Below are 16,014 nucleotides of genomic sequence, written 5' to 3' on the forward strand. Positions count from 1 at the left end.
GATAAATCAAAGGGCACATGATTCAAGCACAAGTAGTCTAGGTTCAGTTTTTATTTTTAATCATTATCTTCTTTCAGAAAGGGCTGAAAGCACGAGAACCTTAAGTTGTAACAGAAGAGTTTTAATACAGAAGCCAGACCCGGTTTATAAACGGTTGGGGAACACAAAGATAGCTTTGTTTTAAGGAAAAAAGAAGAAAAAAATCCCACGACGGTAAAGTTTAAGGAAACAGTTTGATTGATGCCCTATGGTTGAACTCTTTACAGACTGCTATTTCCAACTCTGCTAGATAATCACCTCCTTATCCTCACAATGTCTTAACATTTGGCATGGAATTAGCTTCTTGTTATTTCATTTTATTTGTAGTCCGGCTTTCATTTACTTAGTCTTAAAATCTTGGAACGTAATAAGTACTAAACATTTGGTAATATTTTGGATGAACTATTGCAAAAATTTTAAAAACAGGTTTATATTTTCTGTGTATATTTTCAGAAAGGGCTAAGGATCATCTTAGTGGTAGAGTGCTTGCCAAGCTTGTGTGAGGTCCTGGGTTTGATCCCCAAGACCGGAAGAAATTATTTTCACGGAAATGTGACCACAAAAGACTTTTTTTTTTTTTTTTTTTTTTTTTGGTAATGTTATAAAAGCAGTTTTAGATTAAAGTCAGCACCATTTATCAAGTCCAGAATGGGCAACCTGCATGTGCTTTTTCTCGCGTATGTTTAAAAACTACAATTCCCACCGTGCCCTGAGGCCTTCTCACGCCCAAACCACAATTGCACTCGTCATTTCCGCCCGCGCAGCCGGTGGATGCTGGGCTTTGTAGTTCCTATCAATTTTTTTTTTTGTCGCCGAGTTGGTACGGAAGGCATGTGGCCGGATCAACTGCTTTGAATCTGGTATTACTTCATGTTATCAAACTTAATTTAATGGGTTGATGTCCCATAGCCTACTGCGTCAGGTTTGTGTTACGGTCCGCCTTCCTCCTGCTGCCAGTCTGTGGGAAGGGGAAGTGATGTACATCCGGTGTAATGGCGGCGCGGTGGAGCTTTAGGTAATTATGGAACTCCGTAGACTGGCCGCGAGCAGCGACCCAGAGTGGGGGTGGCGGATGGCTGGGTGGGGTGGCTAGTGAAGGGCTTAGGAGGGGTGCCGGCGGCGGTACGACCTTGGATGGCACTGGGCCACTCTAGCCCTGTGGGCCCGCGAGGTCGGGATGTGAGAGCCGGTTGGGCCGGGGAGTCCAGAGAGGGAGGGGAATGGGCGGCCGTGAACTGGCTTTCCGCCTGCGCGTTCGGACCCTGCTTGCTAGTGAGGTCTCTGGGTTTCCTTTCGCAGCGTCTTTGTTGCTGAAATCCAGCACCAGCGCTGGTTGCTTCCTCCATGGTGTGCAGCGTGTTTCAGACGCGGATCACCGAAGCCTCTCGAGCGGAAAGGCTCACCGGGGCCCTTTCCTAGTGCCTGGGTCCCGGGACCAAGGGGGTGGGATCAGTGAACTGTGGTTAATTAACCTTGTGGAAGCTTGGCTCTTGCCTTTTTCCAACGGAATATCCCTGTAGGTGTTTTTGTTTGGTTGGTTGGTTTTTTTTTATTTCACTAGATGTTTCTTTCTCGCTGTCTTGCCGGGTAAATACTGATCCTTCAGAGGGGACGCTGGTTTTCATTGTATGGTGTTCCTCTGTGGACCCTTGTCTCTCCGTAGCGGTACTTCAATAATGCGGTAATTCCTAAACTTGGGTCGCAGTCTCCACCTCTCCACGGAGCTGGTCCTACAATACGCTTTTATAATGGCAACACCATAGTTATTTTCACTGAGTCTAACTGCAGTAATCCCTTCATCACTTAATCCTCACAGTTTTCTGAGGTAAGTGAAAAAGGGAAGATTTGAGAAAAGACTAAATTTTAGATACAAGAATTAGGTGATTTTCATTTCAGTAAGAGGGTCTTGGATGTCGCTCATTGTGGCATGCATGAGGCCCTGTGGTTCCATGTCTAAAAGCAAAAACCCAAACCAACAATTTTAAAAAGGTGGGGTAAGAGTTTCCCTTGCATGTCTGTAGACTAGAAATAGCAGGTAAACATGGAAGCTTGGTCTTCAGATCAGTTAATTTGCCTCTTCCTTAGTCTGTTTTATCTGTATTTAAATTTACCTTGTTTTAGGATTTCCTATGAATGCAGGAGTTAACAACATAAGTTATCATCCTATTATGAAAAGGCACATTTAGAATTGGCATTGAAAGTATGGTTTTGACCAGGAGATACATTGCTACAGGTAGCACATGTAGGAAGAGGAAACCCACTTTTGATGGGCCACCAAGCCAAGATTTCAGTCTTGGTGCAGCACATATTCACTCTAACACTTGGAGCAAGTTACCCAACATTCTAGTCTTGCCTTCCTGATGTGGAAAAAAAAAAATAAGGGCCTATCTCAGTGGGTGGTTTTAAGTTTGATGAAAAATGATATGCATAAGGCAAAAGGCCTGTATAAAGCATTAGTGATTATTGTTTTTACTATTGCAGTGCATTTGATGCATTCTTTGTGCACAAGTTCTTATTGTTTGGTTCTGAATGTTGCCCTTCTACTTTTAAGTGTCCTTGGCACCCTCATGGAATCTTTTCCAACTCATTTGGCTGGAGCTTCAAGACTGTTATTGGTCATATTTGAGAAGCTAAGAAGCTTGATCTAATACCCTTTCTTCAGAGTTCCAAAATGTGCTCTCCTAAACCAACACTATCAGTATCCCCTGGGAATTTATGAGCAATGTAAACTATTGGACTTTATGCCAGTCCTATTGAATCAGAAACTGGGGAATGTGGGCTCATAAAACTTCTCTTATACCAAACCATCCAAGTGGTTGTCATGCCAGTTAATTTGAGAAGCACTACTCTAGCCCATTCCCTAGTGCTATGTTATGTCCTTTCCACTCCCCAATCTGAGTTTCTGCCCTCCTTGATTTGAAGTATTTGATCAATGGCCAGCTGGTTTTTCCCTATTTTGCTACCACATCATTCCCCACTTTGGAGAATTTAGCTGCAATCATTTTTGGAGTTCTGACATTTCCTAGACTACTTAACTATTTTTTCCAAACCAGCTTTCTTAGCTCTGTCAGTTCTGCCAGAGTCTTTAGAGGCTGGCTCTTCTCCCTAATAATTGTATGTAGCCAAGTGACCTACAGTTAGTTCCATCTGAAACTACCAAAAGAGGACATAGTGACACTTTGTGTATTTGTAATACTATGTCCTAACTTGAATTCGTATTTTCTGTTTATCATGTACTAATGTATAGACTAATTTTGTACTACCTAGAATACCCATGATTTGTTTATGGCTGGCCTAGAGCTTATAGAAAGAAATGGTTATTAGTAATACAGCTAATCCCAATTGATAACTTTGAGGGTTTCCCTTTCATTTTTCCCTACTTTTCTTTTTAAATCTGGAACTCCTAGCATGAGAGGGTAATGGAACAATAAGGCTTCTGGCATACGAATTTCACCAATCCCCCAGACTTATGCTTTTTTCTCAGTATATACATTTCCCAGTAGGACAGTGGAAGAGACATTTAAATGTTCACAACAGAGTGCAAACTTTCAAAGCATTTTCTTCAAAAATAGTATATGAAGAGAGGAATGGATTGTCACCAGGTATGGTGGCACATACATATATAATCCTAGCAACTCAGGAATCTGAGGCAGGAGGATTGTAAGTTACAGCCTTAGTGAGTCCCTGTCTCAAAATGAAAAAGGGACTAGAAATATAGCTCAGTGGTACAGTACCCCTGGATTCAGTCCCCAGTACAAAAAAAAAAAAAAAAAAAAGAGAGAGAGAGAGAGAGAGAAGGGAATGGATTAAATTAAACATTCTCTCTTTGTAGCCAGGCTAATAAGTCTTTCCAAGTGAACAGATAGCAGAAAGGCAATATGGGCTGCCCTGGGTACACACTAAAGGCTTCTGTGATTAAAGAATGGATTAGTTAATGGAAGATAGAATGTGTGCACTTGAGCCAGTCAATGTCAACTCAGGTTTAACCTGTCTTTGAGCCTAACTCATGAATGGATTGAGCCAGACAGTACAGTACTTCCACCTGAAATGGTACCCTGTGAGTCCTTACCTGAATTAGTTTATTAGACAGCTTCATTCTAGATCTGGTGACAAGAGCTTCTGCAGTAAGATGTAGTACTGTGAGCTAAGAGGCTACTTCATAAATTTCTCTATAGAGCTCAGTCCTTCAAGTTTTTTTTAATCCTGATTATGGTTTACTAAATGGCTCTCCGATAATCAGAGAGGTTGTTTTCAAAGCTGTTCTGTGAGAGTTGGCAGAATGTATTCAACCCATATAGTTAATTAGGCAAACTGAGGAACAGACTTGGTGGGTGGGGAGGAAACAAGGTAGGATAAGGTCAGATGAAGGCATTGCTATTACTTAGATATGTTTTTGTGAGGTTGAAAGAACTCCTTTAGGGTCACAATTCCTTTTGCAATACTTGCAATGGAACTGGTATTTTTTTCATCTCGCTCAATAGGGAAATTTATTCAAGCTGCTCTTCAGGTTAACATGAATGAAGACAAATAGAAGATGTCATCTGATAGTGCTGCCTTGAAGCAGTTACGAGAAAGCTTGGTGGTTCCAAAAGGAGTTAATAGTTGAAATTAGACTACCAACGTATTCCTTGATAAGAAAATTATCAAAATAGCATTATAGAGTTTTCTGTGTAGGAAGAAATGGGGAATAATCATCAAAAAGGCACACTCCCCTTTTTTAAAATTTAGTTTTAAAATTGGAACCTATTAAGTGCCAGGTATTCTCCTAGCTTCTGGGTGTGCAGCAATAGCTAAGAACATCAAGGATTCAGTGAGTTCACACAAAGCCTTTCACACCTCAGTTTCATGTTCCATCTCATTTGTTCAGTTCTCTACCTGTGCCCTGTGCTCTACTCTTAACAACATGGAATTGCCTAAACTCTTTATTGTCTGTCTTTACACATACTGGTTTTATTTCCTGAATGACCTCTTCCTCCTTTCCATGTGAATAATTCCTACTTACCCTTCAGAAATCAGCCTTAGACTGCTTCTTTCTTCATGTTCCAGACCCACTGATTGTACTTCCTCTTCCGGCAGTGCAGTGTTTACAGCATAGCTATATCACTTAACATTTCCTACTCCACCTGAGGATAGGAACGTTTACCAGTGTGCTGTTTACATATGTATCACCACAGTATACGTAGGCACTTCCTTTACTAAAAAACCTTGACCATACTTCTTTCTGTTAGCTTTGTATTTCCTTGTTTCCTCTGGAAGTACTTTTCTGAGCCACAACATAATATAAATATCATTTATGGCTCCAGCTTCATTGTTTTCTGGTCCTGTTTTTTAATACAAGTTTTCACATGTTATTTCACCAAGAGACTCTTTGTACAAACTAGCATGAAGAAGGAAGCATTCAGTGGGTGATTAGAATCATTAGAGCTCTTTCTTTACCACAAGGCATTCACTAAGTAGAGTGATGAGAGTTGTGATACAGGTTTGAAATTTAATGTTTTGTCTTTCTTGTCATGAAAATAGGTATATATTTAGCTTAATCATTAGACCAAGAAAAACCATACTGACACCATTTTCTCAGTGAATGAGATGCTGAGGTTTATCAGTAAAGGTAAAACCCGTTGCCAGGCTGCCGAGCTGTTAACCAAAGGATGTAGGGGGAAAGTAAGGCAAGAGGAGGAAGTCTTAGGAGCATGTCAGTGCAAATAATTGAGAGTATAGTAGCAGGAAGGGTGTTCTTTAGGATTTATTTTATTTAGGAGCTGGACTGGTACTGAGGAACTGTTTTTATTATGAAATAATATATGCAGAAAACATTGTTGAAGCCATGAAGACAATTTCTGTTTTACATAGGACATTTGGAAAATATGGCGTAGTATCAAATATTTAGAAATGGAATGAACTTTTATAAAAGCCTGGGTTTCCTGTAAGCAGCTTTATAAATATTTTTAAAAATCTTTTTACTCTATACAACGGAATATCAGTTAGTAGCATACACAGGGATATAAGTTATTACAACCTACAGATAAAGACCTTGTGAGAAAAATTTTTAGGGAGGTCAAAACCAATATGTTTTTAAGACAAAACTGTTATAGTCTCATTATGCTATCTTCCCTGAATGGAGCCTTCTTTAAGCTCTTGTATACAGAAAGAATGTAGTAAAATCAGGAGCAAATTTATTTCTAAGCTTTCTATGACATAGGATTTGGAACCTTATAGAGACTATTGAGCTGGAGTGAAAAGTTATTCTCACATGTGAGTTGAAACTATGAGATTATAGATGGTCTTCTAGGGAGAATATGGAGAAAGAAAAAGTCAAGGCTCTTCATTTGTTAACCTAACATATGTGTTGAGAGCCCCGAGTGTTGAGAATATAGCAATGAACAAAACACAAAAATACCAAAGGGATGGACCAAGAAGAGAGGAGGAAAACCAAATGAAGGTAATGTGTAGGTCAAGAAGTGAGAGCTTCAAGAAAAGGGGGAATAGCAATATCAAATACTAGAGCAGTGTCTGATAAGAGGAAAGTTGCCCCTGGATTTACCAACCAGGAGGTCATTATATAGGTCTACAGTTCTTTACTTGTAATTCTTGGAATCAAAACTGTTTCAAATCTCAGAATTGTTCAGAATTTAGAAAAGAAATACAAGTGCATGTAATATTTATTGAGTATTCCCTTTTGGGCTCCCAGTCAGTATCCTTTAATCAAACACGTTTGTATTCCTGCTTTGTTTCAAGGGTTTATGGGTTAAGTCTCAAGTTGATGCATGTCAGGGTTGTGTTGTTGTTCTGTTGTTGTTGTTTTTTGTTTTGTGTGGTGCTGGGGATCAAACCCAGGGCCTCACACATGCTTGGCAAGCAGTCTACCACTGAACTACATCCCTAGCCTAGCGTGTCAGGTTTTTTAATTTTTTATTTTTTAAACCTTTATTTCATTTTTATGTGGTGCTGAGAATCGAACCCAGTGCCTCACACATGCTAGGCAAGTGCTCTACCTCTGAGCCACAACCCCAACCCATGTCAGGTTTTGCTGCTAAATATTTTCAGAGTTTTTCATATTTCAGAATTACAGATAAAGGATTGTCAACCTGTACTTGGTGACTCTTCTGAAAAGGCAACAGGAGTGTTGACCTTTTTTTCTCTCTTGAAATCGTAAGTCTACACTGAAATCAAATTTCACATCACTTTTTTTTATGTGGCATATCATGGGCAAATTTCTCATTAGTGTATAACCTACAAAAAAGAGCAAGATACATTTTCCAAAACAAAGGAATTTTCTTTCAGTACAGATATAGAAATTACATAGCAATCTTGTCATATTGTGCTTAAGAACTATGGCCAATTAGTTATTCGTTTTTGTTCCCTGAGAAGGAAAAACAATATTTGGAAATGATGGAGGCTTGGCTTCTGTTGGGGGATTTTCCAGAGAGTCCTGTCATTTTCCCTTCATTACATTTTGGCATTTAGAACCAATTTAAGCAATTTTTAAATTTTGAATATTGTTACATATCATTTTCCCCATTGGGTAACCAAGAGTTTTTTTGTTGTTTTGTTTTGGTTTTTAACACAGTGATGTTTGAAATTCACCAAGCCTCTATCAGTCTTTAGAATGAATAGACTAAACTAAAGGAAATTCATTTTGTTGATTCCCCTTTTCTTTCTTTCTTTTTTTTTTTTTAAAGAGAGAGAGAAAGAGAGAGTTTTTTAATATTTATTTATTTTTTTTAGCTTTTGGCGGGCACAACATCTTTGTTTGTATGTGGTGCTGAGGATCGAACCCGGGCCGCACGCATGCCAGGCGAGCGCGCTACCACTTGAGCCACATCCCCAGCCCCAATTCCCCTTTTCTTTAGCAGTTTTATCGTATTACATTTCAGTGAGTTTTCTAACATGAATGGAAGACCCCAAGTAACAGGGGTAGAAGTGTTCTGTTTTTGGAATAAGCTAGAAAGCAGTGTATTCTAGCCATCCGTTTGTTTTCTCATGTTCTAAATTTTTTACAAAATTGCAGAATTTACAATTTCATAGCTTCTAGTTAGCAGTCTGAAGTATTTCTTAGAAATGTTATTAAATATCTTGCCTTCTGATGCTTGCTGAAGCTGATAGAAAATCTTCATCGTGTTAAAACTAGTGCTCCCAGGAGTGCTACATCTCCTGTTGCAAAATACCCTACTTGCTCAGGGAAGCAGGAATAGTTTTGCTGATTTGCTTACTTGTGACAAGGGGAGAAATTTAATAATTCATCATAAAATCTACAGTGATGCTAAGAAGAGCAGGGAGAACTATAAACTCTAGATAAATTACTCTCATTGCAGGAAATTCCAATTAGTCTAAATAACAAGCATGCACATGTTGAGCTTCCAGAATTTCCCTACAGGCATATTCTGTATAAATCTGGACAGTTATAGTACTATATGCATTTTTTGTTACAACTGAAGTAAGAGTCTACTTTTATAATATTGTCAATTTTACTCTTAACATTTTGAGGCATGGACATGTAACAGACTATACTTGATTGCCAGAAATTATTTGCTGCTGAAGGTTGAATAGTAGAAAGGGGGAAAAAAAAAAAAAACACTGATCAGAAAGAAAACTCATTAAATTTAAATAAGTAAGGCAATTTGAAATAAAATACATAGAAAATTGGGAAGAGAAAATGGGTTTCATAACCCAGAGGGAAAGTAAAAGAAAATACTTAATCTTCCACTATAGAGTAAAGTGATTTATTCACTTATACTGTACTTGGTCACAGTGAAGCTTAGGTGTGCTAATTAAGTAAAGGAATCCTTAAAATTATTATGCATGTTCCAAAAGTAGTGCTTCATTATATTAGCACTACAGTCTTTGTTATCTGAAAGGAATGGATGCATTTAGGATAAGGAAGTTTTCTGGGTAGTACAGACTGTACCTGTTTGCATTTTATAATTTATCAATTTGACATCAATTTATTATTTGGGATCCTTTGAGATACAATATTAAATGATTTAAGCATCTGATAAACCTAGGTTTGAATTTTAGCTCTACCATTTACTAGCCATGGTTTACTTGGATAGATTGTTTCAACTCTCAGTAACTTAGTTCTGCCATTGAAAAATAAGGCTAAAACCACCAATCAAGGTTATTATGAGGACTGAATAAGATTATAAAAGTGATCATAAATTACAGCGTGATTTCTCAATTATAAAAATCACTGATACACATATTCTTATTTTTTAATATTTATTTATTTTTTAGGTGTAGATGGACACAACACAATGCCTTTATTTTTATGTGGTGCTGAGGATCGAGCCTGGGTCCTGCTCTGCTAGGCGAGCACTCTACCTCTGAGCCACAATCCCAGCCCCACTGATACACGTATTCTTTTACATATATCTGCAGACTTCTTACCAGTGAATTGGTAAAGATAATACATTTGAAACTTGGATGTTTCTTTCCAGTTAGCTTATGACTAAGTTTCTTACTATAAAGGAGTTAGACTGTGGGGGCCCTGTGTTATACCTAAGTGGTTCATGGCCTAAGAAAGTTGAGAAACTGTGTGCTTTTGATTCAGAATTGTAGAGCTGAAGAGACTTGGGGATGAGTTGGATATTGGAATTATCTTGGGAATGTTTTCATAAAACAAGTAGGCCTGAGCCTTCTCTTCTCCCATCCCCTGTCTTCTGAATTAGTTTATTAGATGGGCTCCAATACACGTACAAGTAATTCCCCTATCGTGTAAGTTTCATCATTCAAATTGTTTTTTAGCATAGTGACTTAGCAGACCAGTTTTGGAATATTAAGTAATGATCTGAAACTGACATGTAGAAAAAAGTACAACCCGCCACTTTCCTTGAGGTTTTAGGTGTTTCACTTATTTTAATTTGCTTTTGACACCTATAATATAGCGTGATATAAGCAGGAGAATTTGTTAGGATTATTCTTTGTTATCACCCATCACCTACAAAGGTTCTTGGCAAATACTAGAGGTGCAGTAAATATTTTTTGTGGTTGCATGAATTATGTATTAATGCATAATAAAGGTATTAAGAATATAGAAATGACCCAGTGATTGTGCTGATACAGATAGAAAAAAATCCTTTGCTTTTGGGCAGAATTTAGTTAAGTTTCTAGTTTATGGCTCTATCTATACCTTTAAAGCCATAAAAACAGGACTTTTGAAGGGAGTCGTACTACTTGTGTATGGCACAGAGTCATCTTGTAGAGGCAAGTGGAGCCTAAAATCCAGCCAAGATAAGCATTGTCCCTGCAGAGTTGTGTCTACCCAAGGTGAGAGAGAAGTAGCTTTTGTTAACTGGAAAGATTTGTTCATTCGTCTTTTATATAACAAGTTAGCTGTAATTCATATTGGTTTTTAACATGGTGACTGAGCACACCATTTTTACAATATTAAGTAATGACTATAATTTGAATTATATGTGATGTGTTGATTTTTTTTTTTTTTTTCCTCTTACTACTCAGGATTTTCTCATTATCTTTGATCCTCAACAGTTTGACTCCAGTTTGAGGATCCTTTTTCTGAAATGCTTGAGATCAGAAGTGTTTTAAAATTTGGATTTTTTTTTGGTTTTTAATATTTGCATAGAATATTTGCATTTTACTGTTCTACCATCCCTAATCTGAAAATCTGAAACCTGCAAAGCTCCAAAATATGAAAGTTTCTGATTGCTCAAAAATTCTTTTGAACATTTTTGATTTTCAGATTATGGATGCTTCGTCTATATTGATTTATGTTGATGAATATGTGTGTGATTGTAGTTTTCTTTATATTTATCCTACGTTCTCTGAGCTTTTATGATCTGTAAATTTAGGTTTGTCCAACAAATTTGGGGAAAATTTGCCTGCTGTTTCTCAAAATAAATTTCCTTATTCTTTCTCTCTTTTGCTTCTTGGACTTTTTATTTACACATATGAGGATTCTTTCAATATCGTCCCACATTTCTATAAATATTTTCTCCCTGTTCTTTAGATTGAGTATTTTCTATCAATTTATCTTCAAGTCCCCTGACTTTTTGTTATTTTCATTCATCTATTCTAAGCATATCCAGTAAATTTTATATTTCATATCTTTCAATTCTTGAGTTTATTTGGTTCATTTATTTTTCTTTGCTGAAATTCCCCCAGGCAGTTTTTCCCCCTATTGTATCTTTCCATATGTTTTCAAAACCCTGCTTTTAGAACCTTCTATACTAACCCCAGTATCTGTATCATTTCAGCATTGGTTTCCTCTGATTGTCTTTTGAAACTGAGCTACTTTCTTTAATAAGTTGTTTTTAATAATATCCTGGATACTGTTACTTATAGAGACTTTGAATTCTGTTACATTCTGAGAAGTGGTGACTTTTTAAACAGTTGACTTAGTTGGACTAAATTGCAAATTCTAGTCTCCTGAGCTGGTTCAGTAGTAATCTGCCTTCTTCATGTTTTGGTTCAGAGGCAGATAGAGATTTGGGGAGAGTTTATACCATGCCACTGGAGGCTTCCCTTTCCTGGCTGTCTCCCCTCTGATTCCTCCTTGCTTTCCAATAATTGTGGTTACCTCAGACTGTTCTTCAAATGAGAATGACTACAGTTTTTCTATTAGTTTTTGGCTGCCATACTTGGTACAGACTGCAGCTTGCACTCAAGTTTACAGTCATAACATGGAAGATAACTTCCTCATGTTCCTTTCTCCTAGGCATCTACTCCTGTCCACAATTAGCCTGTTTTTGTTTGTTCTCTGTAGTGCCTTCAGATTGTAGTGTATTTTGTGAAGAGTTTATAGTTGTTATCTTTGTAAGGTTTGGCACCAGTAGGAACTACATAGCCATTTTTAAATTGAAAGTACAGGTACCCTTTTTAAAAATTTGCACAAAACATGCCAAATAAGCTACAGTGGTCTTGGAAATCAAAACACCTTTATTACTTAGATTCTTATAAGAAAATAGTGTTTTGTTATTATTACTATTATTTGTATTGTTGGACATGAACTCAGGACCTCACACATGCGGCAAGTGCTCTACCATTGACTACATCCCCAGCCCCCCAAATAGTGTAATTATTATTTGTCTGAATTTTCTTAGTCTCTACATTCCTTTTTCCCCATTGAAACTTTCTTTCTTTCTTGAACTCAAGGCCTCATGCATGCTAGGCAAGCAGTCTACTACTGAGCTACATCCTCAGCCCTTATTTTTGTAATCTGATTTGTTAACACAGGTTTATTAAGATTGTAATTCTTGCATTATATTAAATAGGCTATTTAAGGAAGGGGAGCATATTTCTCCTCTCCGTACTACTACCACCAAATTTGATTTTATAACATGTTTAATGTAACTTATTCTGAGATTTTTTTTTCAGTTGTCTACCTGAGGTATAGACTCTAGTAGGAAAAGTTACTCTGAAACTGAGTTCAAACAATAGTGTTATGGTTATGGGCATAATAAGGTACTAGATAGACTGGTGGCTGATGTGGTTGTTAAGATTTAAGATTATAGTCATTTCTTGAAGAAAAATACAAAGATTTGGGACATCTTGCCAGCCAAAAAATAAGACTAAGCTTTGCCCACAATTGCGTGGTAACTAGTCAAAAGAAAGAGGCTTCATATGAACTCATTATGTACAGTTAGGCACGTTAATCTGTTTAACTGTAGCTGTAGATACATAAGTGGTAATATGCTTTTAGATTTCAATGATATTTCATAGATTAATAAGTTTGTAAAGAATTATATGTATATTGCTATTATTAACCTGGATTCCATGCTGACCATTTAACTTAATGATTTGTGTACATCCTCATAAATGATAGTAGCTGTTTTTCACTTACAGTGTCAAAATTATTCATATGTGTGAAAAGAAGGTATAACTAGGTGTCATTAGCCTGGGTTTCTACTTATAGGTCCACCACTAACTGATGTTATCATTTAGAATGTTGAAATGACTTGTCTGACTTTTAGTGTTCTAATCTTTAAAAAGAAGAAAATAGACCAGATAATAGCTTTTCTAGTCCTCAAATTAAAAATCTTTTTCCTAGTTATTCAGTTACTTTGGTATTGAACACAGTCCTTTCTCTGTATTCTGTATATGTATTAATTCTACTTAATTTTATTTTTATACTTTCTTTACCTCACACCATAAATCATTTGAGTTTGTAATTCCAATAAAATGCTTAAATGGCAGTTTTATGCGAATATAACATAGCATTTTGCAGAAATTGCTAAAATTTATTTTATAGAAAGACATTTTAGCATTTAATGATGAGTAGGTTTATTTGGAGTCAAATATTTAGTTCTCAAATGTGCATATTTATCTGAAGTATTAATAGATCACGTTGAGGCAATTATTTTAGTTTAGTACCTTATATATCTTATGGAGTCAGTTTATTTCTGAATGATTATCATTGCCTGAGCATCAGTTACTTCATTCTTAGTTTATGTAGAAACATTGGCTATTTTATACTCCCTTTATGTTGTTTTTCTATGACTGTTTCCTCAGTTCATTTTTTATAATACTACGGTACCATTACATCATATAGGTATTCCTCACTGAGAGCATTTTTAATAAAGTTATAAGACTTCTATTTTTAAATTAATTTGTTCTGTCTTTATAATAAAGCCTATGTGCTCTTTTGTTTGTGGCATCTTTTTCAGTAATATGTGCTAGATATACATTGTTTTGTGGAACTATTTAGGGATTTAAATTTGTTATTATTGATTATATCTGTGCTTATTGATTAAGAAAAATTAGGTGTTCAAATGTCTAATATGTGGAAAGAATATATCATTATTTTATACACAATTTATCATTGTTAACAAAGCTTTCTTTGCTCTATTTTATAGGTGATGTTTGCAGACAGAAAAAGTAAACTGTCCAGCAATCCAAACTATTGTGTACTTATTACTTGGACCAACTTGAGGAACGATTCTTTGATCAAACTAGTTGGCAATAGAAAATGAAAAGTAGTGTGGCACAGATAAAAGTAAGTGTTTGAAATTCTTGATAGAAGATGCAAACTTATAGTTAGTTACCTATCCTTTAAACAACAGTGCATTTATATAACTGGGGCATTAGAATGAGATAGTAGAGTGATATTATACATGCTTCAAACTCCACACAATTTTAAAGGTAGCTACTTGGCCAGACGAGAGTAACTATGTGCAAAAGAATATATGAAATGTTTTCTTTGTGTGTGTTTGTGTGTGTGCATGTGTGTGCATACATCAGTGTGTCTACAAATCATGTGTGAGCATATGCAAAAGAAAATATGTACCAAATGACACAGGAGATTCCACCATCATTCTTAAGGAATTTGCTTCCCTGAATGAGTGTGACATGGAAGGCAGGTATTTCCTTCCTTCAGCTCTATATTTGGCTTAGGATTTTTTCCCCTATATTGGGTGTTGGGGCTTGTACACAAGGCCTCATGCATGCTAAGCATGTGCCCTACTACTGACAGCCCTTGGCTTAGGATGTTGATATAAAGTTTTATAAAAACCTATGTCATTAAACAGTTCTATTTTATTGTGGTAATAATTAAATTAAAAACTTTGTTAGGGGTGTGTGTGTGTATTCAATAGTGTTACCATTATTGATCACCATGCATCATATTCAGATCTTAAGATGCTTGCATTTAGTGTAAAATAATAGCAAAACTATGGCTACTTTAAATTATTATTTCATGTTTCTTCATAGATTAGTCTAGTTAGCGTACATTATTCAAAAATTCAATAGTTGATGAAATCGGCCATTTACTTGTAATAATATTAGATTCATACTGCTGTTAACTTGATAATCACAAAATCAGAGGAAGTTGGAGCTTGTTTGCATTTCCATTCAGAACAAGTTTCTATTTTTAAATGTATCTTTTTCTCATTAAAGAGGCAAGTATGTAAGTTTACACAACTCATTGTTTGATATGTTCTGTTTTTAGATTTCAAGATCAATTGTTTAACAAATACTTTTTTTCTTCAAGTTAAGATTTATTAAAATTATTTGAGGGGCTGGGATATAGCTCAGTTGGTAGAGTGCTTACCTCTCATGCACAAGGGCCTAGGTTCAATCCCCAGCACTACCAAAAAAATTATTTGAATTTTTTTAAAAAAGCTTGTCAATACCAATGTTGGCTAGTTGTGTAAAAAAATTTCACATGTATGTCTGAGTAAAAATAAGTACTTTGGCCTCTTAATGTATTTGGATTTTTTAATTAGGATATGTGTTAAAAGTGAATGGTTTATATCTGTCTCATATCACATGTCCTGTCAGTCCTAAGTTACATGAAGTTATTTATTTGTATGTTAGTTCTTTTTCATAGGATTTGGCATAGGATGTTTTTCTTAAGAGTCGAGTTGTTGTTGTTTTAAATTCCTTAGAGTCTGACATGGCACTACACATTCGGATGCTCAAATAATGTTTGTTGAAAAAAAAAAGAATTTTTATAAATATAGAGTTAGAGTTTGTTTCTCCTAGCTCTTTATTTTACCCATCTACAGTAATCTTTACTATTTGTGTTTTTCATATAGGGAAGATTAGGGTAAAAGCAGTAATATAAGACTTGAATATAACCACAAATGTGAGCCAAAGTACTTGCAATTTTCTGAGACATGTATTTCATTATCTGTATGCTTTTTAACATATTTTTTTTTTAAAATGTTTGCTCCTCCTTTCTTTTCCCTTTGAAAGCATTCTTCTGGTCATGACAGAAGGGAAAACTATAATTCATATCAGAGGACCTCTTCTCCAGAAGACAGGTAAATAAGCTTTATATGTTCTAACTGTAATATAAATTTTTTATAATAAGTTTGTGCAATAATTTAGCGCTTAGCTTCCTAATTTTAGGATGGATGTTGAAATACTGGTTTTGGTGTTCACTGCTGTCATTTGTATTTTACATAGCTCTGTATAGTTTACAAAATGTCTTTATATACATTATATCATCTTATTATGATTAAGATTTAACAATCCAGAAATATTACCATATGTTCACCATGTATTCATATTGTGACTATA

General features: G+C 35.9%; 1 protein-coding gene across 4 annotated transcripts in view; it reads left to right on the forward strand.

The window, feature by feature from the left end:
- Positions 1-878: 878 nt before the first annotated feature.
- The window catches only part of Cwc22 (CWC22 spliceosome associated protein homolog), a 54,632-nt gene continuing 39,496 nt past the window's right edge, over positions 879-16,014 (forward strand). The window contains exons 1-3 of one of the 4 annotated variants that reach the window (XM_071619017.1): positions 879-899; positions 13,848-13,987; positions 15,688-15,755. In XM_071619017.1, coding sequence (XP_071475118.1) covers positions 13,961-13,987; positions 15,688-15,755 — 95 coding nt within the window. In that variant the 5' untranslated portion in view covers positions 879-899; positions 13,848-13,960. Of the gene's footprint in view, positions 900-949; positions 1,055-1,474; positions 1,556-1,842; positions 1,865-13,847; positions 13,988-15,687; positions 15,756-16,014 lie in introns of those variants that run through there. The other 3 variants (XM_071619015.1, XM_071619016.1, XM_027943983.2) reach the window with 3 other exon arrangements.

This window comes from Marmota flaviventris, chromosome 11, assembly GCF_047511675.1.
Source record: "Marmota flaviventris isolate mMarFla1 chromosome 11, mMarFla1.hap1, whole genome shotgun sequence".
Classification (NCBI taxonomy): domain Eukaryota; kingdom Metazoa; phylum Chordata; class Mammalia; order Rodentia; family Sciuridae; genus Marmota; species Marmota flaviventris.